This window comes from Amblyomma mixtum, chromosome 2 (assembly GCF_055824585.1).
Source record: "Amblyomma mixtum isolate Tamu chromosome 2, ASM5582458v1, whole genome shotgun sequence".
Classification (NCBI taxonomy): Eukaryota; Metazoa; Arthropoda; class Arachnida; order Ixodida; family Ixodidae; genus Amblyomma; species Amblyomma mixtum.
The window spans coordinates 215,666,415-215,694,294 of record NC_143013.1 but is presented as its reverse complement, the minus strand read 5'-3'; the positions used below and the strand labels follow the sequence as shown (position 1 = coordinate 215,694,294).

General features: G+C 44.3%; 2 protein-coding genes across 2 annotated transcripts; one reads left to right on the top strand and one right to left on the bottom strand.

The window, feature by feature from the left end:
* The first annotated feature begins 3,118 nt into the window (after positions 1-3,118).
* Positions 3,119-14,957, top strand: LOC149362543 (monocarboxylate transporter 9-like). The gene is made up of 4 exons (XM_089568327.1): positions 3,119-3,344; positions 7,816-7,959; positions 8,631-9,485; positions 14,728-14,957. The coding sequence occupies exons 1-4, from the start codon at positions 3,119-3,121 to the stop codon at positions 14,955-14,957; spliced, it is 1,455 nt and encodes a 484-aa protein (XP_089424453.1).
* Positions 14,958-19,270: 4,313 nt separating this feature from the next.
* Positions 19,271-27,646, bottom strand: LOC149362542 (monocarboxylate transporter 12-like). The gene is made up of 5 exons (XM_089569749.1): positions 27,532-27,646; positions 25,810-26,081; positions 23,688-23,831; positions 21,714-22,562; positions 19,271-19,907 (listed from the first exon to the last, which is right to left on the bottom strand). The coding sequence occupies exons 2-5, from the start codon at positions 26,063-26,065 to the stop codon at positions 19,654-19,656; spliced, it is 1,503 nt and encodes a 500-aa protein (XP_089425875.1). The 5' UTR covers positions 26,066-26,081; positions 27,532-27,646; the 3' UTR covers positions 19,271-19,653.
* Positions 27,647-27,880: the final 234 nt, after the last annotated feature.

Sequence of the window (27,880 nt, the reverse complement as noted above, 5' to 3'; positions counted from 1 at the left end):
AAGTGACTGTGATGCATTACAACAGGATTTGTGTAAAGTGGCCCAGTGGTGTGAGAACTGGGGAATGCATATTAACTTACAAAAATCTGTACATATGTGTTTCACTAAAAAGAAGGTTCCCCCTATTTTCACTTACAACATAAATAATAGCAGACTGCTTTCAGTGTTGGAATTTAAATATCTTGGTGTATATTTAACAAGTTCAATGTCTTGGCATCGTCACGTCGATTTCGTTACTGCCAAAGCCTGTCGTGTGTTAGGCTTCCTGCGACGTAACGCTAAACTTTTCCCCTTAAAGACTAAAGAACTGCTGTATAATACAAACGTTAGAAGCATACTTGAGTATGCTTGCACAGTCTGGGATCCGAAATCATTTCTTGACGTTCAAAAGCTAGAAAGAGTTCAGAATTTGGCCGTTCGTTTTGTTTTCAATAACGGTGGGCGGTATTTTAGTGTAACGAGCGCGCAAAAATCTTTGGGTTGGGACTCCCTTCAAAAACGTAGGAAAGTTCTGCGTTTAAAATTTTCATAACATTTTTGATTCTAGAACTTGAATAGACAAAACCAAATATATAGCCAACCCTGATTACGTGTCTTTACGAAGAGATCATCTACTTAAAGTTAAGGAATACAGATGCCGGACTGACCTTTTTAAAATGTCTTTTTCCCTAAAACGGTTTCGGAATGGAACAAGCTGCCTGAGGAAGTAGTGTCCATATTATCAAATGATTCATTTTCTTCCATGCTATGACATTTTTTATGTATAATAATTCCGTGTTCTTTCTATCTCATTGTTATCTTTTTTTTTGTAACCACCTGCATGAGGTAGCATTTGTGTACTTTTTGTTTAACCCCCCCTTCCCCCCACTGTAATGCCAGACAAAGGCGCTGTGGGTATGATGATAAATAAATAAATAAAAAACAGAGCTATTTCCTTTTTTTACTGCAAGTTTACTAGTTTTTACTTTCTGAAAAGCGATGCTCCAAGGCTCCAAAGGGCCTGCATCTACCGACACTTGCGCGTAGAATTAAAAAAAAAACAAAAAAGAGAAAAAACTTCCACGGATAATTATATTTAGAGGTATAACGTTCAACTTCCGTCCATTGCAAATACGATTACATCATTTATATAGAGAATGCTCCGAAACGGAATCACGTCTACGAACGCTAGCAGCTGGAAAGCGCATCGAAGTTCACGGTTTTTAGGCGTTTAACGTACCAAAGCTACTCGGGCTATGAAGGATGCCGTAGTGAAGGGCTACGGAAATTTCGACCAGCTGGGGTTCTTTAACGTGCATTTACATCGCACAGTACACGGGCCTGTAGAATTCCGCCTTCATGGAAATTTGACCGCAGTGGTCGGGATCGAACGCGCGACTTTCGAGTCATCAGCCGAGCACCATGACCGCTGAGCCACCGCGGCGGCGGAAAGCGCTTTGAGCGAAAACACTCATGCTCAATCCAATTTTTTGGAGTGAAGAATCAGTTGGAACGAGAATTATGAAAGCATGCCAGTTTGGCGCTGTGGATACTAGACAAATCATTATGTAACCAAATAAATAAGTGTATATTCTGTGTATGTCAGCTAGAAGTGCCCAGGAATTTTGAGAAGACTATGTCCTAGCCGAGTAATCCCGGTTTAACCGGAGACGAAGTAAGAATTCTTCGACTCCATGATAAATAGCGTCGTGTTCTTAGCGCTTTTAGTACTATTCATGTATTTTTGACCAACGGGACCCCTGGCGCATCTCGTTATTAGGGACAATCACGATAAAATTAATTTTTTTCTGCATGCATCGAAGAGCCAAGTAGTGCTCAATCTCAAAATGAACTTGATAGCGACGCGGTGATATAATGGCATGTGCCGCTATTGTATATGCATTCAAAAAAGAACTATAAAGGAGACGAGCCACAGAAGGTCATAGAAGCACGCCCACCTTTCCCTGACCACCTTCTCTACTTCACCTGATCCGAGTAAATGCCAAATTAGGCAGTCATTTTTCATCCAGCGACCCCAGCTTGGTAAGGTGCGCAAGCGTCCATAAGTAACGCTTTGATCAGCCATGAACAACAGCTTGAATGCTAGAACATAAAGAGCATGAACTGTGTTGAACAACGCGTACTGCCAAGAAAAATTGATTTCACACGAGCTGAACGAGCTCCTCTTTAGAAAAACTGTTTTTAATTCTTGTTTTAGAGTAAGTTGCACGCATCCTTATTTATTTATTTATTTATTTATTTATTTATTTATTTATTTATGTATTTATTTATTTATTTATTTATTTATTTATTTATTTATTTATTTATTTATTTATTTACTGCAAATACTGTTGACCATGGGCCGTTACAGTGGTGGGGCGTGACACTTGACACATGAAGAGTAACATGTTTCGTTGATTATATAAAAATACAAAGTTCATCTTCATCTATACAATCATATTTGTTGCAGCGTAATGTTTCTCTTTTTATACAGAAGCAGTGTTAATATTATTCACTTGAAAAACAGTTATTTCAGACAGAAAAGAAAAAAATAACAAAAACATTTCTACATTCCCGGCCTTCACATTAGGCTGGTTGTAATCACCAAGTGATAAGGCATATGACACTAAAAAAAAAAACCTTTTTATTCCGTAATAGAGATAGCTGTTTCGAAAATTGTTAATGTACTGGACTGCAAGAAAGATGCTGGTAAATTATTCTATTCTGCTATAGTCCTCGGAAAATAAGAATTAGTATGCACATTAATGCGTAGGTTTAGGGTTTGATAACAGTATTCATTGCTTGCTCTGAGATGTGTAAGTTGTTTTCGGACCAAGTAATGGGAGCTATTGATATTGAATGAATTTCTTGAGAGCTGAAATAAAAATTTTAGTCTGGTCACTCGGTGATGTTCGGCTAGAGGTGGCAAATTAAGAAGACACAGCATCTCTGCTACAGAATCAGTACGCTCATATCTGGATATTATGATTGGAGCTGCTCTTCTTTGACCATTTCAAGTTTTTTTATTAAGCCACTTTCTACGGGCCGGCATATTCTAATGTTGGTCGTACATAAGTTAAATAGGCAGCTAGCTAATGTTCCCAATTTGTTTCTTTTTTTGGTGTGCGTCTAGATCAGCATGAAACTCTACACCGAAGAAAGGAGTGCGAAAGCTGCGCACAAGAAAGCTCCCCCAGACACCTCCTGGCATGTGGCCGTAATCGCGTGCCTGCTTATTTGCCTCGCTGCGGCCCCAACACGTTCATCAGGATTCCTGTACGTCGGGATCATGGATCAGTACGGGGCTAACCACGAGCAGGCCTCATGGCCCATCTGCCTGGCAGCCGTATTGAACAACATGTCAGGTGAGAAGGAACACAGTTCAGTAAACCGCAAGTTAAACGGGGTCATTAAACCGGATCTCAGGAAAGAAAAGAACGCAACTATATTCGTGGCCATGCAAGGAGCAGCGATGGCGTAGAGGTAGAGCATCCGCCTCGCGTGCAAGAGGACCGGGGTTCGAATCCCGGTGCCACGCAATTCTCCACCGGATAATATAATTAAAAATTCCGTGTGTCGATGGAATTGCATAACCAGGTTTGGAGTGCGGCCTGATTTCGGTGACCAGAGCCGACAACGCACTACCTCATCAGAACAGGATTTGGCCACCCTGGTGTAGTACTTGGCCACAACCTTCTATGAACAAACCTCGGCCCTCAGTACCCAGCGGCTGCGGAGCAACTGGCCAAGGCGACGGTCAGATCTGTGACGCAGCGGAGGGTGCTAAGAATCTCTGGCTCCGGACAGGCCGCCATTGGAAACTGAACCTGGCAACGTTTAACGCAAGAACCTTATCAAGTGAGGCTAGCTTAGCAGTGCTGCTGGAGGAATTAGCCAGTATTAAATGGGATGTCATAGGGCTTAGTGAGGTTAGGAGGACAGATGAGGCGTATACAGTACTAAAGGGCGGGCATGTACTGTGCTATCGTGGATTAGCAGATAGACGAGAACTAGGTGTGGGATTTCTCATAAATCAGGATATAGCTGGCAACATCAAGGAGTTTTACAGTATTAACGAGAGTGGCAGCTATCGTAATTAGGCTTAATAAGAGGTACAAGCTGAAGGTGGTGCAGGCCTACGCGCCTACATCAAGCCATGATGACCAGATAGTTGAAAGCTTCTATGAGGATGTGGAATCGGCAATGACCAAAGTAAAATCACAGTACACTGTACTGATGGGCGACTTTAATGCAAAGGTAGGTAAAAAGCAGGCTGGAGACAAGGCGGTAGGTGACTATGGGATAGGTTCTAGGAACAGTAGGGGACAGGTATTAGTAGAGTTCGCAGATAGAAATAATTTACGGATTATGAATACCTTCTTCCGCAAACGAGCAAACAGGAAGTGGACGTGGAAGAGCCCCAATGGTGAGACTAAAAATGAAATAGACTTCATACTGTGTTCACACCCTGGCATCGTAGAGGATGTGGATGTCCTCGGTAGGGTCCGTTGCAGCGACCACAGAATGGTAAGGTCCCGTATTAGCTTTGATTTGAAGAGGGAATGGAGGAAACTGGTGAATCGAAAGGCTATTAACGAGTTAGCATTAAAAGGGAAGGTAGAGGAATTCAGAATGTCGCTACAAAAGAGATTTTCCGCTTTAACTGAAGAAGACGACCGTAGTGTTGAAACAATGAATGATAATCTTACAGCTATCGTTACAGAGTGCGCCGCAGAAGTAGGTGGTAGGATGGTTCGACAGGATACCAACAAGCTATCCCAGGAGACTAAAGATCTGACTAAGAAACGTCAAAGAATGAGGACGTCTAACTCCACAGACAGGATAGAACTAGCAGAGCTATCTAAGCTAATAAATAAGCGCAAGGTAGCCGACATAAGAAAGTTTAACATGGAGAAAATCGAGCATGCTCTAAGGAATGGAGGTAGCCTAAAATCAGTGAGGAGAAAACTGGGCATAGCTAAAAACCAGACGTATGTGCTAAAAGACAAACAGGGCAATGTCATCAGCAATATGGATAAGATAGTTGAATTAGCCGAAGAGTTCTACACAAATCTATACAGTAGCGAATGTAATCATCAAGTTACTGAGGGAGGCAGTCGAGCACAGCAATGGGACATCCCGCCAGTAACGAAGGAGGAGGTAAAGAAAGCCTTAGGAGCAATGCAAAGAGGGAAAGCAGCTGGTTGGGATCAGGTAACAGCAGATTTGCTGAAGGACGGAGGAGAGATTGTGCTACAAAAACTAGCCACCCTGTATACGCAATGCCTTGTGACTTCGAGAGTACCAGAAGCTTGGAAGAACGATAACATTATCTTAATTCATAAGAAAGGAGACGTCAAGGACTTGAAGAATTACAGACCGATCAGCTTATTGTCCGTTGCCTACAAGGTATTTGCTAAGGTAATCACTACTAGAATCAGGACAACCTTGGACTTTAGTCAACCAAATGATCAGGCAGGCTTTCGTAAAGGATACTCGACAATAGACCACATTCACACTATCAATCAGGTGATAGAGAAATGCGCAGAATATAACCAACCCCTATATATTGCCTTCATTGATTACGAGAGAGCATTCGACTCAGTGGAAACCTCAGCTGTCATGCAGGCATTGCGGAATCAGGGTGTGGAAGAGTGCTATGTGAAAATATTGGAAGATATTTATAACCATTGCACAGCTACTATAGTTCTCCATAAAGTCAGCAATAAAATTCCAATACGGAAAGGTGTCAGGCAGGGAGACACGATCTCGCCAATGCTCTTCACTGCCTGCTTACAGGAGGTATTCCGGGGACTGGAATGGGAAGAGTTCGGGATAAGAGTTAATGGAAAATACCTGAGTAATTTGCGATTCGCTGATGACATTGCCTTGCTAAGCCACTCAGGACAAGAACTGCAAAGCATGATCAATCAGCTAGACAGGCAGAGTAGAACGGTGGGGCTAAGAATTAACATGCAGAAAACCAAAGTAATGTTCAATAGCCTTGCAAGGGAACAGCAGTTCGCAATTGGTAGCGAGGTGCTAGAAGTTGTAAGAGAATATGTCTACTTAGGGCAGGTAGTGACCGCAGATCCGGATCATGAGAGGGAAATAACTAGAAGAATAAGAATGGGGTGGAGCGCGTATGGCAGGTTCTCTCAGGTCATGAATGGTAGCTTACCAATATCCATGAAGAGAAAATTATATAACAGCTGTATCCTACCGGTACTCACCTATGGGGCAGAAACGTGGAGGCTAACAAAGAGGGTTCAGCTTAAGTTAAGAACAACGCAGCGAGCTATGGAAAGGAAAATGATAGGTGTAACGTTAAGAGATCGGAAGAGGGCGGAGTGGTTGAGGGAACAAACGCGGGTTAATGACATCCTAATTGAAATCAAGAGGAAGAAGTGGGCTTGGGCAGGGCATGTAATGCGAAGGCAAGATAACCGCTGGTCCTTAATGGTGACGGAGTGGATTCCAAGAGAAAGCAAACGTAGCAGGGGACGGCAGAAAGTTAGGTGGGCGGATGAGATTAAGAAGTTTGCGGGGATACAGTGGCGGCCACTAGCAAAGGACAGGGTTAATTGGAGAGACATGGGAGAGGCCTTTGCCCTGCAGTGGATGTAGTCAGGCTGATGATGTTGATGATGATGATGATGATATTCGTGGCCATGCACAGCGCTCTGAAGAATTTCCGTTTTCGTGGTGATCAAATTATGAACCGCAAAAATAGTTCTTCAGCTTTTTAACTTCGGGGGTATACAAGAAAGCTTTCTAGCTTGTTGAAGCTACCTTGGAGGGTAAACGCAACTACAAGAGAGTTTTTTTCCCGCTGACCTCATTTTCTTAAAGAGTACTTCTGAACAGTGGGCGCGGAAGCCAAGATGTGCCCAGCAGGAACACGTCCTGCGAACATGCCGCACCCGGCAGGGCATCACTTTACACTAACCGTCAATATGGCACCTGCGAAGCTACAGGCCTGCAGTCCTGCACTCTAAACACGATCACGCCTATAAAAACGAATTACTCTCTCCTCGACAGCCTAATTCTCCACAGCCTACTAGGCTGTCGAGGAGAGCGTAATCTCTTTCCATTCAATTCTGTCCAGAGTGTATCGCTATTATGGAGAGGTCCCAAACATGCGGCGCTCTGTAGCTGCACACATTTCAGCCAAACTGCATAGATAATTTAGTAGAGCAGAACGTTGGGCCAGTTGGTGTAGAGACATATTCAAGAAAAATTTGCGCACAATAACACAAGACGGAAGGGAAAAACACGTACACACACACGAGCGCAAACTTGCAACGGTATTTTTCGGAAACGATACGTCGCCTTAATAAGTAGAAAGGGCGCAAGCGTATGATAGCAAGTGCAACACGTGTGGGAGCACTTTGGTACAGCAAAAATAGCATCAGTGATAGGCACAAGACAATTCAAATTCAGCGGTAATGCCCAAATGCGCTCGTGTGTGTGTACGCGTTTCTCCCTCCGTCTTGTGTTATTCTGCGCAAAGTTTTCTTGAATATGCATAGATCACTTTCAGAAATAGCCACAACTGGAGAAATATTATTTCCTTGCTTTATGTTCAATCTTTAATTGTCAAATATGTTTGCGCATTTCAAGACACTCATAATGTGTTCATAATACTTTAATCTGCTACTAAAAATATCCTTAACTAAGGGCAATCCTGCATTCCCACTTTAGAGAAGTATGGCTTGTTTTTTTTTTTTTTGCCCGTAGCCTACTTGCGGTGCGTAGAACGCAACGTAAGTCCTCAGTAATGTCTTAATAGAACTGCTTCATGTTTGAAGACTTCAGCTGCTTTTATCGATGCAGGGCTCGTGGCTGGACCCCTGTGCCAAAGGTTCGGAGTCGTGCCCCTCCTGCACGCTGGAAGCATCACCATGTGGATAGCGCTCATAGCAAGCAGCTTTGCCCCGAACATTACTTGGCTGGCGGTGACGATGGGCGCTATGTTTGGTGAGCCTCTACCGGTGTTGTGCACGAAGCGCTATTTGCGCATTTTGTGCTGCTCGCGTTAATTTCGACTCTCGGCGCGTATTCCATAAATATCATAATTAGCCCAACTTCATCCACATAATGACAACGACGTCTACCAGTGACCTGCAATGAAACTTTTTCGTTTAATTGCTTCTTAAAATCTTCCTATATAAATGAAACGCGTTGCAACAAACAGACGTTTACTAGGATAAGATTTCAAAGTGATCCGTTTGAAACGAGTCAAATGCAAAGCGTCCAGCCCTGTTTTCTTCCCGAAGTCACGCAATTAATTTAAAATATAAGCCTCCATCTTCTCGCCTTATTACTTGTGTCCTCCTCATTGCCAAAGCCATTGGGAAGATTTTAAAAGCACCAGATAAATTGTTGCACTTCACTCACCGAGTCATCATAAGTACTACGGTGCGCATCTGACATACTGCCCACTGCCCAGCCTATCAGACGACCAAAGTTTTCGCTCGCCAGTGAGTTAACTCTTTCATGAGTAGCGGCACTCGCGACCGAGCAAGCTGCGTGCGAAATCCAACTTGTTTGTAATTTAGCTTATATTTCTACTTTCCAAAAGTATCTGTCAAATATTCCATTTTTCCATCCTTCCGTGCTCCTTTGATGACCTATTTTTTTCTGCTCAGGCTTTGGTGCCGGGACCATCTTCATGATGCTGCACATCTTCATAAACCAGCACTTCGAGAAGTACAGGGGGCTTGCCCTGGGCATCATGTACACAGGCTGCACTGCATCTGCCTTCGTTTTTCCACGACTGTTGCTCTTCCTCGCCAATACGTACGGTTTCCGCGGCAGCATGCTCATATTTGGTGCCATCACTATGCACGGGACTGCGTTCACCTTAATGCTGCAGGTGTCGGATTCAAACCAAATAAGCGAACTGCAAACGAAGACAAGGAGCGCAGTAGAAAAAGTAGCTCGAATCGAAACAAAAGCCGAAAGTATTGGACGATCTCTCACCGAGCAAGAAGGCAGCAGTATGCGATCGCTCGGACAGAGTGAGAAGAGCCTTGTGTACGGTCTGACGGTGCTCAGGAGTCCTGTCTTCTATGTAATTTTGCTAACGTACCTTGTATTGAACTTTACATTTGGCGTCTTTATGACAACAGTAGTGGACTTTGCTATTGACCGGAGTACTCCGGTTACCGACGCCGTGAGTCTTGTTCCGCTTTTCTCCATCACGGACACAATGGGCCGTCTGGGCCTACCTGTGCTGGCAGATCGGGGATACCTGAAGCGGAGCACCCTGATGATGTTCAACTACTCGGCGATGGGACTTTGCCTGTTCGCGTTGCCTTTTACTTGTTCCTATGGCACTATGCTCGCGGTATGTCTGCTGGTGGCTCTCTTTCTAGGCTGCGGGCTACCTATGTACCCCGCCCTCATGGCCGAGTATATAGGCCTGGAGAGGCTGCCCATTGCCTACGGCTTCGTCGGCACCACGGCTGGTCCTCTTTTTCTCCTGAATCCGTTATTCATTGGTAAGGAAATTTCCTTTTAATAAAATGGGCCAAATTCAGGAATCATTTGCTGGTACGAGGCTTCGGAAAGTACGGCTGCCATAATTGCTGTATAACGCGACACGGTCGAAGATTTTAAAAATGCAAAAAAGGTACAGCGTCTGGCTAGAATTTACTGCAAACCGCTGGCACCCATGTTCTGCAGAACGAAGAGGTTTTAATGACTCATCGCATTTAATATTTTTAAGCATTACGCCAGGATTTTATTTTCTTTTCACAACCACTATTATGGTTCGGTAAGTTGTCTATGAAAATAAAAAAAAAATACTTTATACTGTTGTTTACTATAAGATAGCTCTTCCGTCCCTGAATTTTCAAGCCTTAAAAATTTTCCCAAACTAAAAAAAATGGAGCAGACAGTTTACCTCGCTCCTCCTCACTAGCATTATAACGCAGTCATGGGTGTCTTCAAACAAAGAACTCACCCCCAATCAGTACTCCTTTTCGAAAATCTAGAACGCCTCAGCAGTTTTCGCATTGCCTCAGTTGGTGAAAATATGGTGCAATGAAAAAGTTTTCAGGGGAAAATTATTTCTGAAATAATAGTCTTCGATCAAATTGTCTATCTAGTCTAATAGTCTAGAATCATCTTCTTACTTGCGTGGTTGTACTTGGTCCCAGAACTGTACGAGCAAGCTAATTTTTTTCCGCAATGGTGCCAGCTTCCTTCCTTCACCCCCCCCTCCCCCACCCCCCCAAAAATGTGCGTTGTTCTTTGGTAATGAATAGCATCGGGGTGTTTTATACTTACCTCAAAATTATTGTTCATACCAGATGTCCATGGATGTGCGAAAGGCTTCAACGCTCTTTCCAATCCCACGAAAAGGGCTCTGCGCGAGATAATTAGCCTCCTGCCACAAAGATCGAGTAGAGTGAAATTTTTTATGCACGGCATTCTTGGACAAATATTTTCGTTGTTGGAGTGTTGTAAGTTAACTTTATGTAAATATTGAAAGTCATGATCTGTTCTTCCGATGAATAGCAAAATCTTTCTTTTAAAGGTTTTCTATCGCTCGCGTCGAGCAGTTAAAATTTGCATAGAAACCAATGGGGAACGCATCTGACGATAGCAGAAACGTTAATAGGGGAAAAGAATGTAAGCCTGCCGACGGGAGATCTGTGGACATATTTATTGTTACAGAGAAATCTTACAATAATGATTTATTTGATTGATTGATTTGATCGATTTATTTTCTATTTAAAGAAAATGGTGGTAGCTGAGGTAAAAAGCTGCATAAAGGAGGTTGAAAGGTGCTCAGTCCCCGTACAATGGCAGCAGCAGACGAAAACACATGCACAGTTTCTTATAACACTGTAACGGATAAAATGAGTCAGCTTAATAAGTTAAACAACCGGATAAATTTAACAAAACTTGATCAATTAAACAACAATTGATCGCACACACATTGGAAGATATTGATACATGATTTTGTGGGTGTTTCACAAACATGTATAATAAACAACGCTTACATATAGAAACCTTTTGCAGCAATTGCTCAAGAAAAAATAATTCAATGAAATTGTGTATGTTGAGCTCAAGAGTTTATAAATTTCTTAAAGTCGGTTGGCGAGAGGTTACAGATGTTTATGCCTTGTGCGAAGCATGAATTCAGTAGCCTCGGAAGTGTATTACACAGCATGTGATGTCCATAGTTGGTTCGAGCAAGCGGAACATTATAGATTTCTGGAGAGCAAGTGATGTACGCTTTAACGGTTTCATGCAGATTTGCAATTTCTCTTAGAGTAATGCTGTTTTGCCTAGAGGCAAAATAGAATTTTCTGAACAGAATGCATTTGTATACGAGGTATACTTATGTTATATGAACAATATATGCTGATGAACTCTTTCCAACTGAAAAATGGTTTTGTCCAGAATTGCTGGGAATGTCCGTCAAAATACTGTCGCACATTGAAAAGGTAATGAGCAGATACGTAACAAACGTTGCGAAAATGCAAAGGCTGCATCGGGTAAAGGACGTGTTTTTGTCGTTGCATTTTTCGTGGTGTCTCTCATCCAAAGCTGTAACTTCAGCGCTTAATCACAGTTATGTTTTCTTAATCTTTTCAAAACGATGGGCGATTGCATTCGTGCGCTATTTTCTGCCGACCAGGCATTGTAATTCAGACACTGTACAAATTACTAGGCAATGAGGATATTAGCAGCATTAGACAAACAGGATCTTAGCAGCATCCAAGCAAGCATATATTTAAGCTTTCAAAACTGCCAGCCATGGCCTTTACTAGATATATAAAGGAATGTCGGTGAAGTATATTTTACCGTTCTCAATATGTCGATCACTCCATTTAATCAAATACGAAATGTATTAACTACACTGTTGCACGGTATATGTGAAATGGCGGCATTTTAGAACTTATCAGCAACTTAATAACATACAAAAAGTGAACACAGTTTACAAGGAAGATCTAAAATATTCCATGCTATTAACGAATGCTAATAGGTTTGTATGATTATTCCAATAGGAAAACAGGAACACGCTAGGCACCGTATGCTACAAGAATTCATAAGAAAGGGGTACACATTTTTCATTTCATTTTAAGTTATGTCAGCATGACGGCAGCATCAGAGCTAGGCGGCAAGCTGTTAATGACATCGACGACAAGTTAGCTCGTCCCCACGTCGTGGATAATCTTCGCTGTTTGCCGGAAGTACCGGTTAACCATTCTCTGTGATATACAGCGAATGGCGAGATCCGATCGCCAATAAGCGAACGATCCAACCGCTTCCTACGGACGCTTGATAGCCGAAGCTGCGTCAGCGAACAGAATTAACCAATGCCTAGGACGACATGGGCCATGGGATTCTCGTAGAGTACGGCCTCGGGAAACATTTAAATGTAAGCCTGTTCGATTTAAACAAACAGACATTGTGCAAAAGGGAGCCTTTATTTGTATTCATGTGGACGTTAGGCATAAAATAGTGCTTGCGGAAAAAACTTACCGGCCTGCAAGTACATTATAAGTATTCTACGGAGAGCAAAACCTACGTATGAGATATCTAAGCGTCCTGACGCAATCTTTTTTTGTGCGTAAGGCCGAAGAGAGTTATGGCCAAAGTAAAGTCAAGCGTAGCGTTGTCAGTACGCTTATCACCAACGCTCGACAGAGTGGCTTAGACTGACTTCAGAGCCGGGAAGCGTTGGCCCCTGGAGCCGAGACAATGCTCCGGTATACTCTCCGGCGGTTGACAATAGCTGGAGTGCAGTTCCATTTGACTCGTCTTTGGCTCTTACGGGCCCGTTTCACCACGTTTGGCTCGCGACGGCTATCTCACGCGCGCACAGATTGCATTGTAAAACTTTTATTGTGTCGAGAGCAGGTTGCAGGAGACACGTATTAAATGGCCGCTAGCCATTAAATGGCGGCATTCAAGCATTCAAGGCCCGCTCCCGACGCGTAAGTTTCAATGATGTCAACTGCCTGCTGCAGGGTATCCTCTATTTGGCCGTCATTCCCAGTGGTTACCAACAGGGTGACGTCGACCGCGTATAAGGTGTGCTGCAGCCCCGGCAAGGCGGCGAGTTTTGGGGGGCAGTGTAATGAGTTCAAGGTTAAAGAGGGAAGGCGAGAACACCGAGCCTTCGGGCGTGTCTAGGCTTTCTAGAGGAATGGGCTCCAATTTCAAGCCACCTAATGCAAGCTCTGCGGTCCGCTCGGATAGGAATGATCGGACGTAACTGAATGTCCGTTTTCCCGGGTCTATTTTAGAGAGGTTCGTGAGAATGGCCTCATGCGAGACGGTGGCGTAGGCCTTGCTGAGGTCTAGGCCGAACACTGCCTTCATCCCGGTTCTGCGAGGAGTGTCCAGCACGTTATTCCTAAGCTGGAGCATTAGAAAACACGTTGCAGTTTGCTTATCTCGGCAAACCAGTATGGCGTGCGGCAGCTCGCGGGCCTTTCGATTTTGAGAAGAAAGCCGCAGCTTGAAAGAAATACCGGTTTGGAAATGCGGATAAAACGAACGTTCGTGGTTTTTCTTGCTCAAGACACGCGCAGCTATTTCGTCCCGATTTGCTAAAATGTATTTGCTCCCGAGCAGTGCGTGGGCAGACGGGAAGCCGGGCACTAACCTCCGAGAGCACTGCGATGTGCGCTGTCACAGAATCAAGGACCTGAACAACTCTAACGGGCAAATACATTTGTTATCCTTCGTTACAAGCACCACGAACCCCCGTTTTCTCCGCTGTTACAAACGTTTTTTATTTATTTCAAGCGGCAGCTTTGAGGCCAAAATCGAAGCGCGCGCAAGCTGCCCCACGTCACGCTGAATTTCCCAGTATAAGCAAACTCTAGCGTGCTTCTGTGCGTGTGCGAGACCGCAGGCACTATCAAAACGCGGCGAACTGAGCCCGTCAACAACGCGCTTTCTTTGTTCGGTAAGAGGCAAGCGAACAAGAAAAAAAAAGCGAACTGCGCTCTAGCTATCGCGAGGAACCGCATGCCTGCCGAGCCATTATCTCGGCTCCAACGGCGAATGACACTGGCATCAGTTCAAGCCACGCTATTGAGCGCTCGTGTTAGGTGTGCTGACGATGGTACAATCAGTCAGTATATGCTATCGTAAGGTTGCCGCGGTGGCTCAGGGGCTATGGTGCTCGGCTGCTGACCGCGAAGGACGTGGGTTGGATACCAACCGCTCAGGTCGTATTTTAGATGGAGGCGAAATGTTATTGGCTCGTGTGCGCGTTAATAACACCATATGGTCGCAATTATCCACAGAACCTCCACTACGGCGTCCCTCGAGGCTTCAGTCGCTTTGGGTACGTTGAATCCCATAAAATGCAACCAACCTTTAGGGCGACCCATACCCGGTTTTTCCGAACATCATCAACAAGCGTAATCTGTTGGCCGCAGTTGCTAACATCGCGCAACTGAATGGTGATATTTTAAACTGTCAATTCTGAGGAAACTACAGAGTGCGGCAAGGTATTTTTGTGAGAGTGGTGACGGTCGTGCCGACTTTTCCTGTTCGCGGCGAAACATGACCTGTGAACGTTTCCTGCATTCTCACCGACTAGTTACGATGACCGTAAGAATATCAGCGTAATATTCCGAACACTGCACATTAACGCTGTGATGTTTACCGTTCAGCAGCACGCGGCACGCTGTTACTGTCATGCAAAAAAAAAGCGCTTTGTCAAAATTTCTTCGCGTTCTGTATACATAGATTGTATTTTACTTTTAGGTTACTTCCGAGACAACGTTGGGTCTTACGACAGCATGTACAAGACGCTAGCAGCAGGACTCTGGCTTCTTGGAGCTGCCTGGATGGCCGTGGTATGCGTCGAGAGAAAAACGAGAAGAGGATGGCACCTCAAGAAGCAAGAACCCAACAACGCGCACACTGCCAGAAGTTGCACTCCCTGGATATTTGACAAACAACAACGACCAGTTTTAGGCAGGAATTCCGCTTAGGTGCTCACAATTTATCAGTGTTCTATGAAATAAGATTCGTGACTCCAAAGTGAGATTTGGTTTTCTGGTGGGGCCACGCACTTCTTCAGTTTCGCAACTTAGAAAACCATCAAAACAAACATTCCACAGTGAGAATACAGGTGACACTCAGCTGCTTTTTAATGACAGCATCGTGCTACCCTGATGGCGGTTGAAAACTGCAGACGGTTGAAAACTTGCACGGGTTAATTTGTGAGTATATCTTTACCAGGAAAAAGTGAGTATTTGCAGACGGTAATCTGAATGAGACGAAACAAACTGTCCCAACGTACCATTTGTAAGGTGGAACAACATTTACTTCACTTCAATGCTCAGTTCCCCTTGTACCAACCTCCAAAGGAGCTGTCGCACCGGGACGCTACAGCAGCGTTTTCTAAGCTGTAATGTCCTGGCAATAACGAAACTTATTTAGGTCACATCCCACAATCACCTACGCCAATGGGCGGATGAAATCTTGCCTCTCAATACGAGAGCGATGCCGCCCGATAACTTCTTCGGTGCTAAACAAGCTCTCCCATCTGCCTCTGGATATCAACATTAATTAAATGCCCCAATCAATTAAGCTCAAAAGAAATGAGACGACTGTGGTTACCCTCTCCGAGAATGCCATTGATAATTGGCCTTTAAATAGGTGCTGGAACATGCGTGTGCTGTTATGCTGTTATGCCCTGCCGAGAGGGCGCCACCTTCAACGCTTATTTCAACGGCTCCGCGCTTTCCAGAGTTCAGCTCTATAGGAGCACCGCACACTTCAAAAGCAGCATCAGAAAAAAACACCAGACGGAAAATACATAACAGGTCATTTTTACATAGATTGCATTGAACGTCGTCCTCGACCCGCTCAAAAAGATGACGCTTTTGTTTCTGTGGAGTGGTTATTTCCCACGAGCTTCCAGAGTCCCAAGTTCCTAATGCCGTGTAGGCTGTCCATTTTAGCTTTACCTAGCTAATATAATAGGACATATTCATTCAGGTTCTTCTGAATCTTCAATTACACTGTCCGTCCTGCAGTGCGCTCCAAAAATTTACAAAACATAGAGGAGGAAAGAAATTGAGATGAATAATTAATTCAAATATAAGTGCTTTCTGCTGGAGACGAGAATTCATTTGCCGAAATGTGTTGGACATTGATACAGATAATCTGAAAGTATAAAACCCAAGCCTTGTATATACAAAGGACGCCAGACAAATAATTGCATTTCTGCAGTGTCTGAAGATAAACTTCAGGGGCTAGTAGCACACTGTCACTGTTTACTTCGTTTCCCATTTTTCGCACACTCTTCTTGTCACCAACAATGCGCAGCAATTGTCGAACGCTCTGCCTTCGTCACATCATCGCGTCACCACAGGGAAATGAGAGCCGATGATACACCGCTACTGCTGAATTTTGCTGCTGCCTCAAGTAGAACATGGTACTTCGACTTTAACGGAACGGCAGTTGCGTCTATGTTAAGATATGCCACAGTAAAGTTCTAACCTAGCTTTCGTAGAAATCCACACTTCCCAAGCACGACGGTGCATGGCGACGTATCATGACCTTCTAGGGATGCAGGGGCAGCTGCCAGAAAACACCAACACGTGGTTTCTCAAACACGAGTTTTCGGCACGAATTATAAAATATATTTCTGAGCTTCCAGTCTTGGCTGTCCCTAGTCTTTCATTTCATAGATGGCTGGCTTTCAGTGTACATCTGTCTTTCAGTGTCGGTTGAGCGAAGTATTCCCGAACACCTATGGACCATTCCAAGTTGTCGTAGTTTGCTCAACAAGTGAACTTCACTAGTATTTTTATGTGCCTACCAGGATATAGTTTCTTGATATAGTTGTATGGACTTATGTCAGCCCACTCCCCTGCTGTAAAACTTGGGCACTCCAAGGAAAACTGAAATTAAAAATAACATTGTAAACCCAGAAAAACAGAAAAAGGCGCTTTTCTGTCGTATTCATTACAGCAACAGGGGCTGCCAATTGTTTTCACTTCCTTGCTTCATGTACTTTGAAAATGAGGAAGATGGTTTTCAAGTAGTGCTCTTGGTACGAAAATTGATTCGAATGCTTAGGGGAGCAAGCTTTTCATGTTTAAAATGGCAAATTAAAATGTATAGGCATTTAGCGCAAAGTGATTTTTGTAAATTTAATGGTCGAAAGCTTTCATTCTCCAGGAACAATTGTCGGTTTTCTCTTTAGGCATAAACTTTCTATATGAGCTCCAAAAATGTCGATTGGCATCAGCATGTTCAACGTACACATACGCGCTGTTTGTGCGTGTAAATATGAGTCAGCCCTTATGCACTCATTTCTCGCCCACGATGAGATACATGTGTTCCTTGCGCGGTTCAAATACCCACTTTGGTGTAATTTATGCACGCGGTTCATGTCTGCTACTAACTCGACAGTTGCATTTTTGCAATCGTCGAATTACTTCCTGACTGAAAATGGCTCAGAGAACCAAATCCTGATTTAGCTTCCCGGTTTCTCTGTGCATGGAACAAGCATTATCGAAACGCGTCTATGATGTCTCAGGGTCATTCTAAGTGTCCTTTAAGCTTTACATTAGTGAGCGGTGATCTACAATAAGATGTTGAGTGACCGGGTATTCAGGAAAAGTAAGCAGATAATCAAAATCTGGAATTTGCGCAGGCATTTCTCTCATGTTTATTTGTCTCGTAATTTTTATAAGAAACAAAAAGCTGAAATATTTTCCACTTTGGCTACGCAGACTTAGCCCCTGAAAAGGTAACGATTGATAACTATTGCATCTCCGGGTCTACTTTTTAAAATGAGAAAATCGTTGCTAATGGCTAGCCATTAACCAGTGACGCCAGCAATACCATCGGGTGACGTGTTGTGTATTTTCATTTTTTTCTCTCATTTTAACGTTTTTCTTCGGCGAGCATATTTAATGGTTGCTCACCAGTATCCCATAGTGTCCTTGCGGCACAAAACAAGGTTGTTAGCCAAATGACTTTTTTTCTCTGCGCCGGCGCGGGCATTTCAGAACGAACCTCTGGAATGGGAAAAACAGGTAAAAGTGCCGAATTTATGCCGGCAAACAGGAGCAAACATTGAGGCAAATTAAGGAAACTGCGAGAGGATGACCTTCAGTGGCCATTGTGGACTAATGAACCTCCACACGTCGTCGAAAGCAAATAATGGCATTTATTGCATAATCGCGCGACGACATGCTACATAGTTGGGGGCTCTTTGGCCGATTGTCCAATGCGGTAGGAAGTCGCGCATCGACTATCACAGACGCCGTAATGAAGGCCTTCAAATTCAAGTCACTTCAAGGGGGGAGGAGAAGTGTGGTGACATCGCACAGCACGTGGAAGTTTTGGACTCACTTTCCGTCTAAAAGAGGCCGCTGCAGCCAGGGTTCTATATCGTGCTTTAGGCTCATTTGGCTGAAGCTGTAGCGACTAAGCACACCAACAGGTGCAACATCGCTGAGGTAAGCGCCCGCAAGGTTTGTATACTTTGTCGTTTCACTGTTACTGTTGCCATTTCAATTAACACTGATCGCGCGACATTGTCAAGAACAAAATTAAGCCAGCATGCCCTCAGAAGTTAATCCACCTGATGAAAAATTAAGATAGCTTATGTGGAAGGTTTCCAGCCAACCCTTAAATTTAGCGCCAGCGAGTACGACGCCCAGGCTAATCTACCACGACCTCTGTGGCATCTTTATCGCAAAACAGGCGAAGCACACACAAAGGACTCGTCGGAACAAGTTTATTTCACCAATTAAACTGAGCTGAAAAATTGCGCTTGTTTCTGGATGACAAAAATAGTGATGATTTGAAAAAAAAAGAAAAAAAAATTTAAGACTTTCATTGCAATAAATACAATATAAACATCACGATGTCAACCTTGCTCGCAATCTTAGCCCAGTTATACATTCGCAAGTAGGAGTGCAATATTCCGTTCATGTCACTTATACGAGCAGTGGTAAATTCAATTTTGCGTTGAGGGCTCAATATTTTTTTTTACCTGAAGAATTCAAAAGTCAGTAAAGTCGAAGGAAAATCGGAAACATTGCCTTCTTCCGGGATATGCCACTATGCCACTTTTTGAAACGTAAGGCAGCGCGTTGTACTCATATCTCAATTTGCAAATATGCTGCTTGGGACGAGCGAAGTACAGTGGGCCTGTTGAAACACTAACAGCGCATTGAGGTGATCTTGGTCAGGGAATTTATATACCTTCATATATTTGACTTGTACCATCTGAAGTGCTATTATTCCTAACTTCAGGCAGTACCTGCAGTTTCTTTTTCCTTCTGCGCTTGCGTTGGAACAACCCCTTCAATAACGCCTTCGACGTTGATAATACTCAAGCCCAACCACATTAGCCTAGTTCAGTAGCCGGATATGGAAAGAGCTCCATACCGCCATGACACCTTGTTCGACGTATATTTAAGCCAGAGCACTCGATCTCTTTCGTCTGGTTGTCGGCTGCTGGAAACTGGATATATTGTGGTTCGCTCGATACGTATATCACACCACGCAACTACAGCTTAGCGGGCAACGGCTTTTTGTTTGGCGTGCAGTAGTGGCCACCAACACAGGCAGCTCAGGTCGCCAACATTTACTGTAAATGGCAACATTTACTGTGAAAATGAAAATATGAGCTTATGACAGACATAATGCATTTTGACGTCAGGTAACGTAGTTGGTTGGATGCACTGTCTTGCTCTCACACCGGAGTGTCCTGCACTCTGTCGTACTTTGACAGCGGTACGCAGCTGCGGCAAGTGTGTTGTCGACGGTCGCCTTGTGTTCCGGGCTCCAGCTGCGCTTCTTCCTGCTCTCAGCACACACCACGATGAGCCACACGAGCCCCAGCACGATCAGCGCAGACGCCAGGAGCCTGTACATGCTATCGTAGGCGCCGATATTGTCCCTGAAGTAACCTGCGCAAGAATCATAGTGGAGTGCGAGTTGAGAAGCGCCCATGTCACGCCTTCTGGTGGATAGCAAAACCTTCACGTGGGGAATGCCTGCAGTGCAACTGCTCAGACGGGCACCGTTTCGCAAACACCAATACCTCGACCCGGACATTGCTGTTGACACTGCTGATTTTCTCCTTAATGTTTTCTGAAAACTTAAACTTCGGAATTACACTGACTACTGCGTAGTGCGTTTGCGGGACACATGTAAAGAGCCAAATGTGAACTGAATATTTAAATGCGCCAAGAACTGGCAAGGTGTACACAGGACAGAGATGGAAACCGCAAGGCACCCTTCACACAACACACTAAACGCTTCACCACGCTCGACGGCGTGATTTTTTGACGCGCCCTCAGCAGCCTCTGGAGCTTATCGCGGAACCGGCAGCAACAAGAAGCTCTGTCGTGGGAAGAGGAGAAGACGCGAATCTGGCAGCGCTTTGCCATGTCGCGGGTGAGAGAGGTGTGATCGCCACTCATTCGGGAACACAGCACACGCTGTCACGTCGTATCGTTGTGTATTTCTCGGGCTCTCGATTTTTCCTGTCAGAAAGCGCTACACTAAGGCTACACTCAACTCGAACCTCGGTAGAACCGTGTTTATGGCGCTAGACAGATTTCTGATTCCCACATGAGCGTTTAATGCCTTATCTAAAGTCGCTCAGTAGGTGAAACAACCAAATGCTGACCGGTAATTTGCATAACTCCTAACAACATTCACTTCCTTTAAATTCTGATGAATGCTTTTGTTTTTCTTAATCTGAACCCATTTCATTTGGCAAAACCTATAAATGTTCGGCAAATATGATACAAATACCATCTTACAGCTCTGCTGTTAAGTACACCGGAGATGGAATAAAAAGGCGTAGAGTGTTGCCGCTAACCGAACTAGCGAAGTGTCGTTCACTCTATCGGAGAATGCTTACCGAAGCCTATGATTTGACTGAACCATCGTCAAAGGCAATTGTATCATCACAAAGAACAGACTTCAACACACATACCGAATTCCAAAAGTACGCTAGCAAAGCAACAACTTTTGGCTTATATTCTATCTTCCTTCACGGGTCCCGATCAAATTGCCCAATACCTCAGTTTTAAGAACTGAGCGCCAATCCCAATTAGGAGGGCACTCTGTCCATGAAGTGCACTTCTCTGCGCAAATTTATATGCAGTGTTTGGCCAATTCACGATCACACTCAAGACGGAAGAAGATTTCTACACTATAAAACAATGGTACTACACTGACAGAGTGTCAAATATCTTTCAGAAGCTACTTAGTCAGGCCAAGGAGGATATGTTGCATGGGCAACATATCGTTTCCTTTCACCTACGTTCGCTGATTGTATCCCTCACCTTGTTTAAAGTCACCGCAAGGGCTTACTGCTGGAAAATGACGCAGTTTTCTGCACTTGGGGCGGCCTGAGAAGCCCGCAGGATAGAGGTGCCCTTTCACCCAGTTTGCGCATAATTTGCGCCTAGATGTGCTGATACCATGTTTAACTGACACCCTGCTCTCATCCAGCCTTAACTATTTCTCCTATGGAACATCTCAATTCAGCCAGGCATGCAGTAAAATTTTCTGGTTTTGTGAGCGTAGAAATGTTTTCCGATTTTATTCTAGCCGCCACAGAAGTTGGTTACTACTATGCCTGGAGTCTCTCATAAGTCTGTGCCTTGCATACGGTAAATATGAAATTCAAAGCATGGCCTGACCCGTAACTGTTAAAATTTGTAGTCCTGATTTACGATTTATTGCAAATAAAAACTTACCTATGAAGAACGGCTTGAGAAGAAACAGTGGACCGGCGACGGTGCCGACGATGCCATAGCTGATGGGCAGCCTCTCAAGACCGACATACTCAGCCATGATGGCAGGATACATTGTCATGCCGCATCCGACGAAAGTAGCCACACACAAACACACGATCAACATTGTTGCGTACGACGTAGCCCACGGAAGGCAGAAAAAGCACACTCCCATGAGCAAGTAGTTGAATGTGACGAGGGTGCTGCGCTTTAGGTAGCCACGATCCGCTAGCACAGGCAGGCCTAGACGGCCCACTGTGTCCGTAATCGAGAATAGAGGCACGAGGCCCACGGCATCAGCCACCGAAGTGCCACGGTCGATGGCAAAGTCTGGCACCGTAGCCATGAAAATGTCGAAGTTGTAGTTGTAGATTATGTAGGTTAACATGATGACGTAGAACATTGGGCACTTCAGGACTGTCATGCCGTACCGCAGGCTTCTGGTGTTGGGCGCTGAGTCCTTAGACGCCGGAACCTTTTCGGCAATGATCTTCACGTCGCCGCTCTCGATTGTAAATATCGGGGCCTTGGCCCTCTGGGCGGCGACTCTCTCCAGATGTCGCTTTCGACGGATCCAGACGGGCTCTTTGAGTACGAGGCTGATGGCCGTCACATGCATGACAATGGCGCCGAATATCATCACGCTGCTGCGGAAGTTGTAAGTCTCCTTCAAGAAGAGCAGTAGCCGGGGAAACACAAACGCTGAGCTAGTAGAGCCGGTGTACATGATGCCTAGGGCGAGTCCTTTATACTTGTCAAAATACTGATTGATGAAGACGAACAGCATCATGAAGACGATCCCCGAGCCAAAGCCTGCGAAAGCGGGAGGAAAATGCTATGAAAATTATGTGCTGAAGAGACTACATTGTTAGCTAATTATCACGTGGCTCTCAAGTCATTCTTGAAAAGATAATGTAGGTGGTTTTAGCATTAGTCTCATTACTGGAATGTGCCACTCCAAAAAAGCGATAAAAAAACAATCACTACTTTTTTAGCACCTAGGTAGCTGCAACCAGATCCGTCCAAACCACTACCTTATGCCCGATTTTACAGCACTCATTAAACATCAGTGACAATGATTTTGTAATCCATGTCCGACATAGCTGGACTGAGAAAAATTTGTGTTTTGATGTGCTACAGTAATATTACGGCACCGCCTCTACGCCTCCAAGCCGCGTGCCGTGGATGCACCTCACACTAATTTTCAGTTCAATCAATTCACTCCTTTTTATTTTTGTTCAGGATAGCCTTCCATTATATGATTTACAAACAGATGTCCCTTAGCCCGCACAAATAAAGGATGCATTTCCGCGTGGAAACGCTGAAAGAGTTGTTGCATGGCGAGCCCAGTGTCCAGCTTCAGATTAATTACGACTATCTGTGTTTATTTAGCAACCGCAAAAATCCTAGCGCCTGAGTATATTCGCGAAAGGTCACTATTAAAGTAGGACGGACACGCATGGTTCAAAACCCGTGGTTTCCTGCTCAGTAGAAGACCGCTGTAGCAGTCGAGGCAAAGCGGCGCCTCCCTACCGACGCTGAATGACTCGGTTCAAGCTAACAGCCAAGAAACTTCGCCACACTTTTTCCGTAAACTACGACACAGGTCCCGCTCGTACTGCTTACGCTTCCGTTAACTTGAATTCTACAGGTGGTCTGCGAGGTCAGCGTAGTATAGCAGTTGTAGTCGACTGCACTTATGATTATTTATTTTTTTCTGTTGTCCTGGCACTCCTCTTGCACGCGGCGTTTATCATCAGCGTATAGAGGGCAGTTAACCTGGCCAACTGCCAGAAAAAAAAATCCACAGTGAATCTCAGAATGGTGCCATCCTGAATTTGATCATCGCTGCTGAAGGCATGGTGAATAGCACAGAAAAAAATGGAATGAAAATGTCAAAACACTTTCAGCAGTCTTCAAACTACACATCGCGCTCACCGAAAAGAATTCCCAGCGTGGCAGTCATCCAAGTGATGTTCGGCGAGAAGCTGCATGTGATGAGGCCCATCCACATGGTCACACTGCCCGCGTACATTACGGGCACTGGTCCGAACCTCTGGCACAGCGGACCAGCAACAATTCCTAAGGAGAAAAATTAATGATGTGTGAAAATAATCAACTAAAAGCCTGTGAACATTTGGAATTGTTGAGAGCGTTGGGCATGTATACAAGGGTGGACTATACTTTTATGCCTAATTTTCTATTAAATAACGCCTTTAACACTTCGAAGTGGTTTACTCCAACAAAGAAACTAAGATTTAAAGTGAAATACCGATACAGAGTGCATGGTGAGGATTCTCCTGACGTGTCACAGCTACTCATAGGTAAACAGACACATTCAGATTTAACCTTCCATATAACTAGGAAATAACTAGAGTACGTTCAGCTATTCTCAAAACGCAATACCCTGGCGTTCTTCCATTCTGCAGCCATCGATACGTGGCTGCTGCGGCTGAAAGCAACCTCCGAAATGGCAGCCATCACTTGACCGTGGTAAGGTCTATTCAAGCGCTTCTGTTTAGGCGTAGGCATATACTGCAAACCGTGTAGCATTCTCTAGCGCTTGGCTAATTTGCGACAAAAATCTAAAGCGGCAAAGTTCGAAGGTACCGTCTTCAACATTAATACTTCTGCTGTTTCTGTTAGTGTCATTTCAAAGTGCTTCGTTTAATAGTTGTTGAATAGTTTTTCTGAAGTCTAAAGCAGAACATAATGCACTTTCCTTTACGATTATGTATATACCTTCCAGGAATATTACTCGGTTCCACTTAAACACATTACTTTGCGCAATGGCCACCCACACAGTGTGTCATTGGCGGTTATAAAAGTATCCTAATTATTTACGAACGCTGATTTTTCTTTTCTTCGCCTTCTCGTTTTCCAAGCGCGTTCGTCCTGAAACTAAGCCTCGTTAGAAGTCAACAATGAAGCGACAAATGTCGCTGAGCTAGACGGGCTAATTTTATTATCGCGGTAACCACTGGTGAACACATATTTACAGCAAATGTATTTGTTCGAAAGATGCCACCATGGTCTTTTCTGGACATCGGTCATCTTCTCGCCATTAAAGACTTCAACGATGAATTTCGGTATTTCTTCGCAAAACACCCAGCGCCATTTTCAGTGCTGATATTCTGAAGATTACAGTGCACAGTGCAATTGCAAACTTCGTGCAAAATATGTTCATGGGAAATGCGGCTGTCTATCCGCACGAATACTTTTTATTCGCCCGTATTAACGAAGGAATCATCAGGGCGATAAACGCAGTGCAAAAATCGGCGACCTTAGTCGATCTCGGCGCAACACAATTAAAATTTTAAAAAATCGTTCATCTGCTCAGTCTGATAATTACAAGAGCGCTACTGGCTGTGGATAGAATCGCTAATACCAAATGTTTCTCCAAGAGGATCTGCAATTTTTAACAGTATGCTTTTTGAACCAGAACACTGCCTTTTTTTCGCAATAGCATTATCAGTGTTGTAGCGCACCAGAATAGAGCTAGGACGTGCTAACTAGCAGGTAGGTTAGCTGATACTGAGTACATAACTTTCTATCTATTACCCTCTTTACTCGTTGAGAGGCGTGTAGCCCACCGTAAGTTACATATATATCGGCTTGTAGAATTCGAAAACGCAGTTGCCCTCGGCGCTTTGAGCCAGCAATTGTTTGCTACATCGCGCCAAAATACATGCGCTTTCGAGAAGCCTGCTAGTTAAGTAAGGCCACCAGTGCACGTAACTTGTCCAAATAAGGAAAATTTGATGGGTCATAGTGCCGAGGGTCAGAGCGTTTTCGAAATTGTAATAGCTGATATGAATATTAATTACAATGGGCTACACCTCTCAATAAATAAGAAGACTAACTGTAATAATTAAAAAGTGCTCACTAAACCATCATCTTAGTTAGCATTTCCTAGCTGAATTCTGATGCGCTACACCACTGACAATGCCATGAAATAAAAAGCACGCTTCTAAAAAAGAAAACCAATTTTCAAAGATTAGAGATCACCTTAGCGGAAACACCGGGTATATCTGAATCGCTGGTCGTTATGGTGCCTCACCTGCGAAATTGCTGACGGCTCCGAAGAGGCAGATCGGCCAGGCCGCTTGTCCGCGGTCGACTCTGAACTCTTCCATCATGCCAATATAAAGGAAACCCGACGACCGGATTGTCGCCGAAGTCATGAAGGTGACCAAACCGCAAAGACCAGCCATGTACCAGCACGTGTCCACCGCTGCCTCATTCTGTTTCGTCTTCTCTGGTGGCGGCTTTGTGCCCTCGGCATCCGATTGGAAGCTGCTTTTGTCCTCGGCCATTGTTCAGGTGCACTGCCTGTGAGACCAGCAAAACAAACTACTCATTCGTAAGGCAGAATGACGTCACATTCAGTCTAGTGTTCCCAGCGGATAGATTCAATTATTTATGTAAGAAACAACTTCAGGCAATGACACAACATAATGCGCCATATTGCGCATTAATAACTAAAAAAACACGAATTGATTAGAGGCGAGTGAATGATTCCTCATTGACATCCAAGTTCTATGTGGAATTATTTCCACAGGGATATCGCTCCTGCGGTGACCCAAGGGCCTTCTTAGTGGCATATGAGGCCGAATCTCACACTACTCCAAAAGTGTCAAATATTCGTCTCGGGCGGCCGTCTTTTTATATTTCCTGATGACCAGCTGCACACTGATGCTCAGGTGTTCCAGCGCACGCAAAAAGGCTGCTAAGATTACACGGCACACAAAAATGCTCAGAACTTTTGGCTTCTAGAAAAGACGAACAAACACAGAGGTCCATGTTGTTCTATAAGTGCGTTTTTTAGACCTGCCTAGCAACCCTGGTCGCTTCTTACACCGCGCACTTCGTCTTAGAAAATATGTTAGGATGGTATATACTATGGCATCTTTCCATAAGTTGTGGCCGCTTGTCGCCAGAGTTAATTTGTTCACTGCATCAGCAAGCAGTCTGCATTTCACTTATCCAGGGTTTTAATTCTGATCTGTCTCAGTAACCTGAGCATATGGAAAAACAAAGTACTACACGGCACGACCGACCGAAGATTTTCAACCAAAAAAATATATTTGTTTTTTTTTTCCGAAAAATATAAAATAAAAAAGACGATGCCAAGAATGGCGCACAATGCGTCCGAAATGAAGCTTCAAAAAAGCTGTCAAAAAGGTGCTTCTTCAGCGTCTTTCTACTTTTTGGTTTTGCAGTCTAGGTGCTTTATTTTCATTCGTGAATGAAAAACAGAAAAGAAGTCTTTTGCAACTCGAACTTTTGAGCACTTTCCTGCGCGTAATGCGATTGTAAAAAGGAAAAATTGACATCCTCTGTTACGTAAGCTGTGCGTGCCAGAATATAAGAATTTTTTTTTTTGCAGTATAAAACTCGCCGAATTTCGCTCATGCCAGACGTGAAGCGGCAACTATGGCGTTACCACTGTGCTCCCCCATGAGAATCACTCTCCATGACCCGCTATTCTCTATGTCTTATCTGCATATGAATAGAAGATCTTTGCCTTAAAAGCAGTCTGCCATACAGCCCTTGCTACAAAATGTCCGAATAGCGGCACGCGTATTCCGCGTGAAATAATAGAAAGCTTCAACAGAAAACACATTCGCTTAATTACATCAGTCCTGCACAAAACTAGAATAGTTGCTCCCCTGCTTCGTCGCGCTTAAGAGTGAGCAGAACAGTGTTAGGCATAGCCGCCACAGCGGACTTGCGAGGAACCCTACTAGTGACATAATACCCAGAATCGTCCCCCGCTTACCTGTTAGAAAATCCTGCTTGATGTCACCAACTTGTACGCGACAACGTGCTTGCTGCGTCCACTTTCAGAGGTGAGGCACTCAATCTACTGGATTACAAGAGCCAGCAGCCGTGGCAGCGTTCAGAAGTGAAAATTCAGTGAGACAATAATGCTTTCAGCAGCCTCTCTGCGTTTATATAACAGCCTTTATTGCGCTTGGCACCTCGTGAGAAGGTCAGTGCTTGCATTGCTCGTGCATATATATATTTGCAATTTCTTACGCCCTCCAATGCACGTGTCTGCCTCAACACGTGCCGAGGGGAAGAGAAACAACTGCTGCCTTCACGGCTACCAAGCATGCAGAAACAGG

Coding starts and splice junctions, on each gene's coding strand:
- LOC149362543 (XM_089568327.1), top strand. CDS start 3,119: ATGAAACTCTACACCGAAGAAAGGAGTGCGAAAGCTGCGCACAAGAAA. Junction 3,345..7,815: donor CGTATTGAACAACATGTCAG/GTGAGAAGGAAC, acceptor TTATCGATGCAG/GGCTCGTGGCTGGACCCCTG. Junction 9,486..14,727: donor CCTGAATCCGTTATTCATTG/GTAAGGAAATTT, acceptor TTTTACTTTTAG/GTTACTTCCGAGACAACGTT.
- LOC149362542 (XM_089569749.1), bottom strand. CDS start 26,065: ATGGCCGAGGACAAAAGCAGCTTCCAATCGGATGCCGAGGGCACAAAG. Junction 23,832..25,809: donor AGCCGTCAGCAATTTCGCAG/GTGAGGCACCAT, acceptor TTTTCTCCTTAG/GAATTGTTGCTGGTCCGCTG. Junction 19,908..21,713: donor TCTCAAGCCGTTCTTCATAG/GTAAGTTTTTAT, acceptor ATTCTTGCGCAG/GTTACTTCAGGGACAATATC.